The sequence below is a fragment of the Paramormyrops kingsleyae genome, chromosome 19 (assembly GCF_048594095.1).
Source record: "Paramormyrops kingsleyae isolate MSU_618 chromosome 19, PKINGS_0.4, whole genome shotgun sequence".
In the NCBI taxonomy this organism is placed as follows: Eukaryota; Metazoa; Chordata; class Actinopteri; order Osteoglossiformes; family Mormyridae; genus Paramormyrops; species Paramormyrops kingsleyae.
In genome coordinates, this window is record NC_132815.1 from 28,296,330 (window position 1) to 28,311,748 (window position 15,419).

At 41.7% G+C, this 15,419-nt stretch overlaps 1 protein-coding gene across 1 annotated transcript in view; it reads left to right on the forward strand.

Annotated features, from left to right (window-relative positions):
• The window catches only part of LOC111861015 (ankyrin repeat and SOCS box protein 2-like), a 39,618-nt gene extending 36,211 nt beyond the window's left edge, over positions 1-3,407 (forward strand). Inside the window, exon 10 of the mRNA XM_023845273.2 lies at positions 2,897-3,407. Coding sequence (XP_023701041.2) covers positions 2,897-3,042 — 146 coding nt within the window. The 3' untranslated portion in view covers positions 3,043-3,407. The remainder of the gene's footprint in view (positions 1-2,896) is intronic.
• The last annotated feature ends 12,012 nt before the right edge of the window (positions 3,408-15,419 follow it).

Consider the following 15,419-nt stretch of genomic DNA (forward strand, 5'->3'; position numbering starts at 1 on the left):
CTGACGCTCAAAGATGTTTTATCTGGAAGTAGTCTACCACATACTATACACCTACACATACACGTAGGTAGTCACACACTCACATACACAGATGCCCACTCAAACAAGCGCACACCCCCTCATCTTAACATCATACAGGTATACATCCATACACTCAAACTCACATATACACATGTCCACTGAAGCTCAGACAGATCTCCTCACCTTAAAATCACACATGGAGACATTCACACATTGACACTCGCACACACATGCCTCCTGACACGTTCACACTCATACACACACAGTCATTCACACACGCACACATCCGTCCATTTTAACTTTGGATTGTACTCAGGGGGCCTAAGTTAGGACAGCATGATCTCATTACGCTTTGTCACTTGGAACGTGCGTGGTATTGGCTCATTGGCTAAGAGACACAAAATCTTAGAATATCTAACAACATTACAGGCAGACATTGTCCTACTGCAGGAAACTCACTTAGCCAAAACAGGACAGTGTACATTAAATTCACCAGAATCTCCACATGTATATTTAGCTAGTTATAATTCAAAACAAAGGGGTGTAGCAATTTTAATCAACAAAAGAATATGTTTCAACTGTAAAGACACTATCACAGACCCAGAAGGAAGATTCATAATTATTAAAATTTCAACATATAACAAAGAGATATGTATAGGTCCAAATAGTGACGACCCCTCCTTCTTCCACCACCTTTTTGCTGCAATATCATCACACTCAGACACAGAACTGGGAGGGGACTTCAAGTTATTACTTAACCCAGAATCTGACAGACGTAATACAGCAGCTAGTTACCGTACTTGCCAGTCATCCGAAACAGTAAAACAATATATGAATGATTTCGGCCTATGTGATGTCTGACGTACTTTTCACGCCACGCTCAGAGAATACACGTTTTTCTCGCCAGTCCATCATTCTTACTCCCGGATAGACTTTTTTCTTACCAGCAATACAGTCATGAAAGATATATGTGACACACAAATTCACCCTATAACAATCAGTGACCATGTTTTTGCCCCTCAATTTTTACTTGCATACTAGACACCACATGACACTAGGGCTGAGGAGGTGGGTTGAGGCAGGTGGGGCTCTGCCGTCTGCCAGCGGTGGGGTGCCCATGCCTCAACTGCTCGCCCACTTTTTGCACCTTAGTCATATACACAGTCCATATTACATTAGGGCCTTGGGGGTGCGGGGAGGGGGATGGGGGACTCTGCCATCTGCCAGCGGTGGGGCCCTCATACCCGAACTGCACCCACTAATTTTAATGCATTATAGACAAAAACACACAACTATCTCACACATATACATGCATACTTCACACCAACATGGGACAGGGATGCGATGGGGGCTGAGGGACCCCCCCTAACAGGGGGGTGGGTTGATGGGGCCCTTCGGCCCTGGACCCGCTTTCCTCGGTGGGGGGGTGGCGGGCGAGACTGGGGGTTTTTATTATTATGTTTTAATTATTTTATTATTATTTCTTTTTAGCGTATGTTATAGATATAGGAATTGAAATATACATGTATATGTGTAGGACATGCTACATATATACAGTATAATACCTATTTGTAACATATTAATATATTATTATTGTTGTTGTTGTTATAATTTTTGTTGTTTGATGTCCTTGTAATAAGTGTTATGTTTCTTATGGTTGTTTGTATTCTGTATTCCCCTACACTTAATTTTCTCCATCCCATCTTTATTATTATTCTTATTTTTCTTTCTGTTTACCTTTTTTTTTTTAAAACAAAAGTAACAGTGTACAGGCCGGCCATGACGTCCAGCAATTTTGAAGGGATCCCGCAGTCGCACCCAAGTCTGCAAGTTCCTCACACAAACTGCATGCAATCTGATCAGAAACAGTTTGATCTTGGAGCCTGGCCAAGTCCAGCTCAGCTCTCTCTTTACCACGACAGAACTGTACAGCATCTACATAACTGTCAATGCAGCACCAATGTCTGTCCATGTATCTGTCTTTCTGTCTGTGTGTCTATGTGTGTGCAAAATACATTTCACACCTTTTGCCAAGGTAAATGGCCCTTGCAGCAGGACCAGCGTTCACTCATTTCCCTGTGACAAACCTCTACTTCCTTGCTTGAAAGTGATACCAATTAGGAGAAAAGAGGCTATATTAATATACTAATATTATATATTTATCCTAGCTTTACAGAGCTTTGATAATAAAGTTGCACATAAATCACCACTAACATTTAAAAATACTTTTACGTAGTAAGCTAACTTAGTTATAATTATGATGAATTGTAAATGTTTTTCTGGAATTATACCATTTGACATGTAAACCTAAGCATACCTGATAATGTGAGACGATTTGCAGTGATTTAAAATCAAATGAACCATTAAAAATGATTCATCCCCTTTCCCCTTCCATCAAATTCCCTGTGAGACCCTAAGTGAACTAACTGAATACTACAATTCTGTGCAAGGTCACAACCACAGCTCACACATTGCTTACAACTGGGAAGCAATACTACTGGTGAGTATTCAACATTTTTAATATAGGCCTAATTATAACACACAATTGAAATATATTGATATAAATGGTATTGTGTCAATCCTTTTTTGTGTCAATCCTGTTTTTTTAATTACTTTCCTCAAACACATGAAAGAAATGTTTCTGAAGAACTGGTGGCTTAACATTTAGTGTGTGGATGTGAAAAGTGATGCATTCTGTATGCTTTATCTCTAATGTGAAAAATCAAAAGGAGTGTAATTTTCAAATTAGCATTAATAGAAAACAGCATAAGACTGATTGTTTGAATAAGGATCAGTGTTTACATGCTCAAACTCACCCTACTGTTTACAAACTCAGACAAGTATGTGACACTTTCTAAATTTTGTGACTTTTCAGTTCTTCCACGACCTCTAATGCAATTATGCAGACTCAGGATTCTGAGTTTGTTAGGGGCCGAGAGGATGCAGCTCATCGATTCCTTGCCAATCCCTGGAAGACTATTAAAGTTCCTGAGACATGAGGAGCGCTCATCACAGTTATGAAGTGAACAATCTGCCATTACTCCCCAACATTAAAGATACAAAATGACTGCTTGGACTAGCATATGGATGCTATGTTTGCTATCTGTTAAATAATTAACTTATTTATAATGTGTATATTTCTGCTCTTTCATTGAAAAAAATCACATCAGTCATATTTATTACTCATATATTGTCCGTTAATATTTATATTGCACTGCCTTGTCTTGAACTGTTTTGTTCTTTATTGCACGGCTGTTGTCCGGATTGCACTATTCGTCCTATTGTCTCCTGATGTACCTGTCTCCTCCCCTGCAACTGTGGCACAAGAATTTCACTGTGTCCCTCCAATCATATGTAACAATAAAACTTTATTTGGTAACGCTTTACATTAACTGCACCTTCATAATGCTTTTATATTGCATTCATAAAACGTTCAGTGCACCTTCATAATGTATTCATTAAGTATTCATAAGTCATTCATAAACATCATATATGTGTACCTTAACATCCTAACGTCTAGCAGCTTTAATATACATTAAGACATAGTCAATGACTCGACGGGGAACAGAGCAGGATCAGGTACTTAAATACAAAGTAAACTGGGGCATACAAGGAACAGGCGTAAGACATAATCAATTAACCAATCAACACAGGACACAGGAGAACTAGCAACAGAACAATCAACAAGCACTGGCAAAACGGGCAACAGGTGAAACTGATAATTAAATCAAGGAGCTCAGAAACTAGGGAACAGAATCCAAACACATATAACAAAATAACAGACAGGTAAAAAAAAAAAAAACCAAGGGCACAAAGCAAAAACTAAAACAGAATGAAAAACACAAAACTCAGGAACTAGAAAAACTAATACAAAGGAAACAGTAAAGAACTAAATACAAAAACAGAGCTGGGTGGACTTGGACACACAACTGATGGGTTAGTAGCCACACACTCAGCCCATAGAGCCATGCAACAGTCCAAGGAGCTGGGGAAACACACTAAGGACTTGGTCAACAAGGAGGACAGGGTGGTCAGCAGCACCTGCTAACCCAGGGGTGTCAAACTCCAGTCCCAGAGGGCCAGAGCCCTACACAGTTTTTGGTTCACTCTCATTTAACACACCAGATTCAACTCCTTGTGCTAATTACAACACAGCTCTGGAGCTGAATCGTTTGTGGTAGAATAGAAAAGAACTAAGCTACACAGGGCTCCGGCCCCCCAGGACTGGAGTTTGACACCCCTGTACTAACCAAACGGGGAGGAGACACAAAAGACTGGGACAGACAGGTGCTGAACCTTACAGGTTTGGCAGATGCCAGGAAAATGTTACCTGCCTGACTGCATTGTACAAACTGTAAAGTTTGGTGGAGGACAGATAATGGTTTGGAGTTGTTTTTCAGGTGTTGGGATAGGCCCTGTAGTTCCAGTGAAGGGAACTCTTAAAGCCTCAGCATGCCAGGACATTTTGGACAATTCTATTCTTCCAACTTTGTGGGAACAGATTGGGGAAGGCCGTTTTCTGTTCCAGCATGACTCTGCCCCAGTGTACAAAGCAAAGTCCCTAAAGATGTGGCTGGATGAGTTTGGAATGAAAAAACTTCACTGGCCCATACAGAGCCCTGACCTCAACCCCATTTAACATGTTTTTGATGAACTAGAACGGAGGTTGCGAGTCAGGCCATCACCCATTATCAATGCCTGACCTCACAAATGCTCTTTTAGGTGAATGGGCAAAAATTCCCACAGACACACTTCAAACTTTTGTGGAAAGCCTTCCCAGAAGAGTGGCAGCTGTTATAGTTGCAAAGGGGGGACCAACCCCATATTGATGCTTATGGATTTAGAATGGGATGGCATAAAAGTTCCAGTAGGTGTAATGGCCAGCTGCTCCAATTCTTTAGTCCATGTAGTGTATAAAGGAATCTTCTTCTTCTGAACACTGCGTGGTACGAGACAAAGAGCATCTCCATTCTATCACGCTCCTGCTCGCCTCATCTGGAATATTTGACCATCAAATGCCCTGAGAGTTCAGCTCACTCATCACAACGGTGGTGTACATCCCACCCCAAGCGGACACAGGTACGGCTTTGTCTCAACTACATGATGTGCTTAGTGCGACTCAAAGCAAACACCCGGACGCAGCGCTCATTGTAGTGGGGGACTTTAATAAAGCAAACCTCAGACAAGTCATACCGAACTTTTAACAAATTTACAATGTGAAATTGACTTGTATTCTGACAATGTGGGATTTGCCATCATCTTACAAGTCTGTAAGTCTGCTGCAAAATTACCTCTTGAACCAGTCAAACAGGACAGCCTGCTCTCAGCAAAATTAGCAGAAAAGAAATCTATTGACATTTTTAACCACGTTTTTCTTCTAAAATTACAGACAGAAAAAACAATGACTTTGTAACTTTTTATTAATTTCACATAGAAGAAGAAATCAGACAAAATTTCTGTCATTGAAGAATTACAGTTTTGTTGCCCAGCCATTGGTGATAATTGTAACATATTGAATTACTGATCCTGTGTAAACTATGAAACACTGAAGGTAGGTGTATTATTCTGAAAATAATACAGAATAAACAAGGAATCACCATTTGTGCATACTGACCACATTTTGTACCTTGAACAAGTGTAATTTGTAGCATTATCACATTAGCTATGTCTAAGGTTTGGCAATAGCATTAACAGTGGCAGAGCATTGATCATGTACAGTAAGTTAGGGATTAACAATAATAGCATGATTATGCAAAGGACCAAGCTCACACAGGACCACAGGACCAAACTTCACACATAGTAAAAGTATGGAACATCTTGCTTAAATGACAATTTACATCACAATGAATCATCTACATTTCTTGAATGTGTTGAAAACCAACTGGATTTTAGCTGCCTTTGTTCATAAAGTGTAATATAATACATGGTCTGTCTCATTCAGAAGAGACACAATTCTCACTAGGCACTGCTGGGCTTCAGAACTTCAAACTTTTAACCCAAGGTCATGCAATAGCATTGTCTTACCACTCACCGATTGTGTAGACCATAAAAACATAAGAAATTTACAAATGAGAGGAGGCCATTCAGCCCATCAAGCTCGTTTGGGGAGAACTTAACTAATAGCTTAGAGTTATCTAGCTCTGATTTAAAGTAACCCAAGGTTTTAGCTTGCACTACACTAGCAGGAAGACTATTCCATACTCTACATGCTGTGTAAAGAAGTGTTTTCTCAAATTCAGTTTAAAATGTTCTCCCACTAATTTCCATCTATGGCCACAAGTTCTAATATTTAAACTAATATTAAAGTAGCCATTTAGCTGAAAAACATCGAGACCTGTTAGAATCTTATATACCTGGGGTCCCCCCTTAATCTCCTTTGCATGAGGCTGAACAGATTTAGCTCAGCTAACCTCTCCTCATAAGACATTCCTCTAAGACCAGGAATCATTCTTGTAGCGCTCCGTTGCACCCTTTCCAAGGCAGCAATGTCCTTCTTAAGGTATGGTGACCAAACCTGTACACAATATTCTAGGTGGGGTTTAACCAAGGAATTATATAATCATAGCATCACCTCCCTTGACTTAAACTCCACACACCTAGAGATGCAACCCAGGGCCGGCCCAAGCCTTCAGGGGGCCCTAAGCAGAATTTTATTTGGGGGCCCCTCTGTGCCACCAATATGACTAATTATTGTCAATCCTTTATTGTTCGCACACTATAAATCTAACACACCCAATATAATTTTTTTTGTAGCTGTGTTGCTTACATCATACCAATGTTTTTACCCTTGCTATGATCTTTAATTGTAACAGTAGCAAACCCACAGGAGTAGTCAGGTGTTAATTTGCACTTTAACATTCAAAGTCTTGCAGTACCAGTTGGCATACTTAATGTGGTGTACTGAAAAGTGGCAAAATAAACAAGTAGACAATGCTCCTACTGTAAACACTTTAACCACTTTAATTTATTTTTTTGCAACATGAAAAAAGTGCAATACAATCAACACAAATAAGATAAATAATTAAATAAATAATAAAATATAAAGCTAAATACCAAAGAACTACAAATTAGTCAAATACAAAAAGGATATTTTTATATGAAAAGACAAACTAACTCAACTTTACATTCCACCTCAATATTCCACTTTCCTTAGAATTTGTGTTTCCTTGCTTTTCTGGAGGCAAAGTCATTTATGATATCATTATAAGATATCTGATGGGCAATTTTGTTATTAATACTAATTAGTGCAAGTCCGCTCAGTCTTTCTTGGGCCATGGAAGATCTCCAATAGTTTTTGATCAGTTTGAGTTTGGAAAAGCTCCGCTCTGCAGATTCAACAGTCACAGGGAGAGTGCAGGCTATCCGGAGATAACAACAATAACAACAAACAACAGTTATTTTAACATCAACCTACAGTATATGCAGGGGCGGATTAAGGTGCACAGAGGCCCCTAGGCTACAGTAGTCTGTGGGCCCCCCAACCCCGCCCCCCTCCGCGCCAATGGGGGCACCCTTGCAGGCAGGCACACTTGGGGCCCCTAGGCTTAAGCCATATCTAGCCTGTGCGTTAATCCGCCCCTGAGTATATGGCAACCCCGCAAGCCATCTGTACACCTAAAACATTAAGACATAATGATATAATAACACAGACCCCAAACGTAGGCCAGTCCAGTGTAAGTATATAATGTTAAACTGTTATCAGTACCAAAGTTAAAAAACAAAAGCTTATTTTTTATTATGCATCGGTAATTTCTGTCCGTCTCATCCTTTGCACGAGCATGAATTGACGAGCTGTTAGCTGATCGCTTAAGCGGAAGAAGTAACATTAGCTTGCAATTTAGACTCGTTTAGTTTATACTCATTTTTTTTTTACTTACCTTTATCTTGCTGTTTTTTCTCTTCCTCTGATTTCTTCCGTTTTCTTTCCTCTGCACCAGAAAGATATGTCCTTTTTTGTGACATTATTAATTGTTTTGCTGCAGTGACGCTGCTTCTTCAATGAATTTAAGTTAACTAATTACCTCAGGCCTCGTACGGCTGTCATACTCCAACTGTGCATGCATCCTGCAGCAGCCAGTTAAAATAATATTGCGTTTTTTAAAATTGAATAATGGATTTCATTACCAATATGATATCAACTGAAATATTAAACATATATAAATGAAAAAAAAAAAAAAAAAAAAACGATGTAATTTCATGTACTCTTGGGGGCCCCCTGGTGGCCACGGCGCCCTAAGCAGCCGCTTAGTTCGCTTATGCCTTGGGCCGGCTCTGATGCAACCCAACATCCTATTGGCCATTTTAATTGCTACCCCACACTGGCGAGAATGGGATATGGAAGCATCAACATACACCCCAAGGTCTTTCTCATAATCAGCTACCTTTATTTCAATGGAACCCATAAAATATCTGTACTTCATATTTCTGCTCCCTCCATGGATTACCTTACATTTATCTATGTTAAATTTCATCTGCCAGGTATCAGCCCAGTTGCTAACTAAATCAAGATCCTGTTGTAGCCTCTGTGCTGCTAGTTTAGTATCTGCTACACCACCCACCTTGGTGTCGTCTGCAGATTTAACCAGTTTACTGTACGTATTGGTGTCAATATCATTAATGTAAATTAGGAAAAATAATGGTCCTAAAATGGTCCCCACTATCAACGCAGGCCCACTGTGACATTGTGCCTCTAATAACTACCTGCTGCTCCCTGTCTGTTAACCAGTTTTCAATCCAAGCTGCTACAGTTCCTAAAACCCCTGCAAGCAAGAGGCGTTTGTGGGGGACAACATCAAAGGCCTTCTGGAACTCTAAGTAGATCATGTCGTAGGCCTTTTTGTGATCAGTTTCTCTTGTAGCTTCCTCAAAGAACTCAAGTAGATTAGTTAAACAGGACCTACCTCTCCTAAATCCATGTTGGCTATCCCTTAAAATGTAAAATGAATCAAGGTAATCTACCATTTTCACTTTGGAATAGTAAAGTTAAAGGTTGGGTAATAATATCCCTCATCTCTTTTAAAACTATAGGTAAGATGCCATCAGGGCCCTGCAATTTATTTATTTTGAGCTTAGCTAGGCTTTGTACTACATCAGCCTCAGTTGTACATATATTGTTCATAGACGACGCTGTATTTGTACTAAATGGTGCCAGGTTACTTGTGTTCTCTACTGTGAACACCCGTGTAAAATAATCATTAAACTCATTTACTATATCAATTTCATTGTCAATTATAAGACCCTTACTATCCTGCAGATTAGTGATTTCAGCTTTTAGAGCTCCTTTGGAGTTAAAATTTTGGAAACTGTTAAACTCCATCCAGTTTACAGTTTATAGTTTCAGTCTCATTCCATGAAAGTTAGCCTTCCTGACACTGTATATTTTTGTGTTGGACTTGCTCTTCGGACACTAAAAATAGATAGATAGATAGATAGATGATAGATAGATAGATAGATAGATAGATAGATAGATAGATATAGATAAAATACAATGAGATTTAGTTTGGAACATGCCAGCAGATGCACAGTATATTTACAATTCAATAGATTCGAGGCATACATACAATGGGTGAGTATGTACAGTCACTATATACACTCACCTAAAGGATTATTAGGAACACCATTCTAAGACGGTGTTTGACCCCCTTTCGCCTTCAGAACTGCCTTAATTCTACATGGCATTGATTCAACAAGGTGCTGAAAGCATTCTTTAGAAATGTTGGCCCATATTGATAGGATAGCATCTTGCAGTTGATGGAGATTTGTGGGATGCACATCCAGGGCACAAAGCTCCCGTTCCACCACATCCAAAAGATGCTCTATTGGGTTGAGATCTGGTGACTGTGGGGGGCATTTTAGTACAGTGAAGTCATTGTCATGTTCAAGAAACCAATTTGAAATGATTCGAGCTTTGTGACATGGTGCATTATCCTGCTGGAAGTAGCCATCAGAGGATGGGTACATGGTGGTCATAAAGGGATGGACATGGTCAGAAACAATGCTCAGGTAGGCCGTGGCATTTAAACGATGCCCAATTGGCACTAAGGGTCCTAAAGTGTGCCAAGAAAACATCCCCCACACCATTACATCATCACCACCAGCCTGCACAGTGGTAACAAGGCATGATGGATCCATGTTCTCATTCTGTTTACGCCAAATTCTGACTCTACCATTTGAATGTCTCAACAGAAATCGAGACTCATCAGACCAGGCAACATTTTTCCAGTCTTCAACTGTCCAATTTTGGTGAGCTCGTGCAAATTGTAGCCTCTTTTTCCTATTTGTAGTGGAGATGAGTGGTACCCGGTGGGGTCTTAGAAATGGTTGTGCGTGAAAATCCCAGTAACTGAGCAGATTGTGAAATACTCAGACCGGCCCGTCTGGCACCAACAACCATGCCATGCTCAAAATTGCTTAAATCACCTTTCTTTCCCATTCTGACATTCAGTTTGGAGTTCAGGAGATTGTCTTGACCAGGACCACACCCCTAAATGCATTGAAGCAACTGCCATGTGATTGGTTGATTAGATAATTGCATTAATGAGAAATTGAACAGGTGTTCCTAATAATCCTTTAGGTGAATGTATGTATAAGATATATATACAATAAGGTGCTTGTAAATAAGTTCGCAGAGGTAGAGTTTCAAGTGGACTAATGCACATAAATATGGAAATTGCACATGTGGTGTATTGCTTCAGAATGTTTGAAATCAGTGCTGTGAGTTCAAAATTGTGATGGATGTGGGATGAAAACTGTTCCTCAGCTGGGTTGTGCGCGCGTACAGGGTTCTGTAACGTCTACCAGATGGCAGAAGTGTAAAGAGTTTGTGTCCAGGATGGGAAGGGTCCTTCATTATTTTCTCAGCTCTGTAGCTGCACTGGGAGTGATGGATTTCTTCCAGTGATGGAAGCTGGGTGCCAGTGATCCACTGGACTGTCTTAATGATGCGCTGCAGGGCAAGGGCGTAACTTTGGCTGGAACACTGGGGGGGTTGAAGTCTCCACCCATTACGGGGGAAACATGATTATTGGGGGGGTTGTATTAGCTGGTTTTGATTTATTGGGGGGGCTACAACCCCCCCATCACCCCCGTAATTTACGCCCATGCTGCAGGGTCTTCCTGTTCTCCAAGGTACATCCAGAGTACCACGCAGTGATGCAGTATGTGATCACTGACTCTATGGTGCACCTGTAGAAGTTCACCAAGGGCTGCTGTGGAAGTTGTGCTTTCTTCAGGCTCCGCAGGAAGTGGAGCCTCTGAAGTCCTTTTTTAGCAATGGCTGAAGTGTTTGTGGTCCATGACAGGTCACAGCTGATCTGAACCCCGAGGAATCGAAAGCTCTGAACCATCTCCACCTTCTCACCACCGATGCTGATTGGGTGGTGGCCTCCGTGCTTCCATCTCCTAAAGTCCAGGATCATTTCTTTTGACTTTTTTGAGTTCTGGGCGAGGTTGTTGTCCTGGTTCCAGCGCTCCAGGTTCTCGACCTCTTCCCTGTAGGCTGACTCGTTGTCGTTTGAGATCAGACCTATCACAGTTGTATCGTCTGCAAACTTAATTATGATGTTAGAATCATTTGCAGTCGTCTATGTAGAGGGGGTAGAGGAGGGGGCTGAGCACACAGCCCTGAGGTGCTCCTGTATTGAGCGTGATGGAGGTGGGGGTGTGGTTACCCATGCGCACAGTCTGTGGTCTGTTGGTCAGAAAGTCCAAGACCCAGTTGCACAGGTATGTGTTTAGTCCAAGGTTGTGCAGTTTGATGGCCAGCTTGGTGGGGGGAATGGTGTTAACCCTCTGGGGTCGAGTGCATCGTCGGTGATGCAGCATACTTTTCGTGTCTATTTCAGTTTATATCTCGCTGAAATCTTCATGTAGAATCGTGAAAAAACGCTGGCTAAATCTGTGATCTGTCTTCTTTTCAAAACGTCCATTGTTGGAAGTATTAAAGTTTTTAAAATTAGGTTAAATCGGCAAAAAAGTAAACCATGTCACCTTACATTGTTTTACCTGCATCGGGAGCGTGTAGTACCGCTGTCACCCAAAGATCGCTATTTACATTCTAAATAGCCGCATTACTGCATATTCAAATCACATTCACATGGTAATTTGATGAACAACACAACGGTGAAACGCGATCCAGATATATCCACCTCAGCGCCATAAAAGGGGGGGAGGGATGTGGCCAGGTGTCAATGGCTCATTCATACACATGAAAGCTCCTACATATTCAACGGAAGGAGACCAGAAATAGTGACATGAGTTAGGTTTTTCTTATTTATTTATCCAACTGAATGTTGCAACTACACCATTTAGTCATCTTCATGTAGCCAAGACTTTGGTGATCAGATATTTGGGATCAAAACAAACTGCCACCATGTCTATACTTTGACGTCAAATTACAAACTTAACATAAATCTGACATATTTACAATATACATTAAAATAAAGATGAGTGTAATGGGAAAACAAATACACTCACCTAAAGGATTATTAGGAACACCTGTTCAATTTCTCATTAATGCAATTATCTAATCACATGGCAGTTGCTTCAATGCATTTAGGGGTGTGGTCCTGGTCAAGACAATCTCCTGAACTCCAAACTGAATGTCAGAATGGGAAAGAAAGGTAATTTAAGCAATTTTGAGCGTGGCATGGTTGTTGGTGCCAGACGGGCCGGTCTGAGTATTTCACAATCTGCTCAGTTACTGGGATTTTCACGCACAACCATTTCTAGGGTTTACAAAGAATGGTGTGCAAAGGGAAAAACATCCAGTATGCGGCAGTCCTGTGGGCGAAAATGCCTTGTTGATGCTAGAGGTCAGAGGAGAATGGGCCGACTGATTCAAGCTGATAGAAGAGCAAGTTTGACTGAAATAACCACTCGTTACAACCGAGGTATGCAGCAAAGCATTTGTGAAGCCACAACACGCACAACCTTGAGGCGGATGGGCTACAACAGCAGAAGACCCCACCGGGTACCACTCATCTCCACTACAAATAGGAAAAAGAGGCTACAATTTGCACGAGCTCACCAAAATTGGACAGTTGAAGACTGGAAAAATGTTGCCTGGTCTGATGAGTCTCGATTTCTGTTGAGACATTTAAATGGTAGAGTCAGAATTTGGTGTAAACAGAATGAGAACATGGATCCATCATGCCTTGTTAGCACTGTGCAGGCTGCTGGTGGTGGTGTAATGGTGTGGGGGATGTTTTCTTGGCACACTTTGGGCCCCATAGTGCCAATTGGGCATCGTTTAAATGCCACGGCCTACCTGAGCATTGTTTCTGACCATGTCCATCCCTTTATGACCACCATGTACCCATCCTCTGATGGCTACTTCCAGCAGGATAATGCACCATGTCACAAAGCTCGAATCATTTCAAATTGGTTTCTTGAACATGACAATGACTTCACTGTACTACAATGGCCCCCACAGTCACCAGATCTCAACCCAATAGAACATCTTTGGGATGTGGTGGAACGGGAGCTTCGTGCCCTGGATGTGCATCCCACAAATCTCCATCAACTGCAAGATGCTATCCTATCAATATGGGCCAACATTTCTAAAGAATGCTTTCAGCACCTTGTTGAATCAATGCCACGTAGAATTAAGGCAGTTCTGAAGGCGAAAGGGGGTCAAACACTGTATTAGTATGGTGTTCCTAATAATCCTTTAGGTGAGTGTATATAAGAAATAATTTATTTGCCATGAATTAAGTTTATGATATTTGAAGTCAGTGAAAGTTTGTTTCCTAATTAGACCCCAGAGGGTTAAAGGCCGAGCTGTAAACAGCATCCACACGTAGCTGTCCTGCTGCTCCAGGTGTGATAGGGCAGTGTGGGCCAATGTAATGGCATCCTCAGCTGACCTGTTTGACCGGTAGGCAAACTGGTGTTGGTCCAGGGAGGGAGGTATGTTCTTCTTGATGTGTATTAAGACCAGCCACTCAAAGCACTTCATGACAATGGGGGTCAGGGACACTGGACGGTAGTCGTTCAGGGTCCTGACCGCCGCCTGTTTATGGACAGGGATTATGGTGGCAGACTTGAGGCAGGTGGGGATGGTGGCCTGTTTCAGAGAGATGTTAAACAGGCTGATAAAGACTGCAGACAGCTGACCTGCGCAGTGCTTCAGCACTTGTCCAGGGACACCGTCAGGTCCGGCTGCTTTTTTGGGGTTGATGTGCCTGAGGGCTCTTCTGACCTTGTGTGGGCTGAACACCAGTGTATTCAGGGGGGCCTCCTGCTGTCAGCCTGGTATGATGGTGGTTGGTGTCCTTGTCAAACCGTGCGAAGAACTGGTTCAGATTGTCAGGTAGGGATGAGGTCGCTGTGCTGGTTTGATGGGTGTTGCTACTTTTATAGTCGGTAATGGATGTGATTCCCTGCCACTTGCGCCGGGGGTCAGAGTTGTTGTTGAAGTGCTCCTCAATTTTATCTTTGTAGGAGTGCTTCACCTCTGTAATGCCTCTCCTCAGGTTGGACCTGGTTGTTGAGTAGACTTCTCTGTCGCCGGTGCGGAAAACTCTCTCCTCTAACTCCTTGATGTCGGATGAGAGTCAGTTGCTCCTTGGGGTCACGAACCTTGACCATGAGTGAGTCCACTAACTTACATCGCTCGCAGACGAAGTCCGACTGGACGCAAACATCCTGAAGGGCAAACATTTTGCAAAGACAACACTGAGCTGGCCACATAATTACCTAACTCGCTATGACCCCGTCCTTTACTCCCAACCCAGTATATTTATATAGCGTATTTAACTTTTACTTGATTTAATTAACGTATAGTTAATATAATAAAGTGCCGAGTACAATAAAACACTAAATTAAGACTTGCGTTAAAACAGAACTTTCTAAAATATCCGGTAGAGTCAGACATAACCTTAGAAATTAAACTTTTAAATTAACCAAATTAACAATTACTTTGGTTTAACCAAAATAAAGCGAAGTTGCTTCAGGGAGGCAGAAAAACCACAAAAAAAACCTCTCAAAGCAGGCTACTGCTGGAGCAGGAAAAAAATATTGGAAAATGTCCTGTCCTGGTTTGCGACCAAGCAAAGCTCAGGAGAAACTGTCCTTTTCCAAGTTAACATTACCAATATTAGATATTACCCCGCAGGTGTTTGTAGTGAAGGTATGCGGACAGAAACCCCGCAGCTGTCAGTAACACTCGCACTGTATATTCACAAAGACTGACAAGCACTCACGCAGGCCGAAGAAGAAAAAAAAACACAACAACAACCACCCACGTAACCGTACTGGCACACAAGCACTCAAATATACGTCCAAATAATTCCAATCAACCGCTTCAACAGGCGCACAACACAAGTGCACCCTGTGTCTACACCACTCCCGCACAGTGCAGCAATCCCAGCTGAAGGTAGGCATGCAGGCAGGTATTT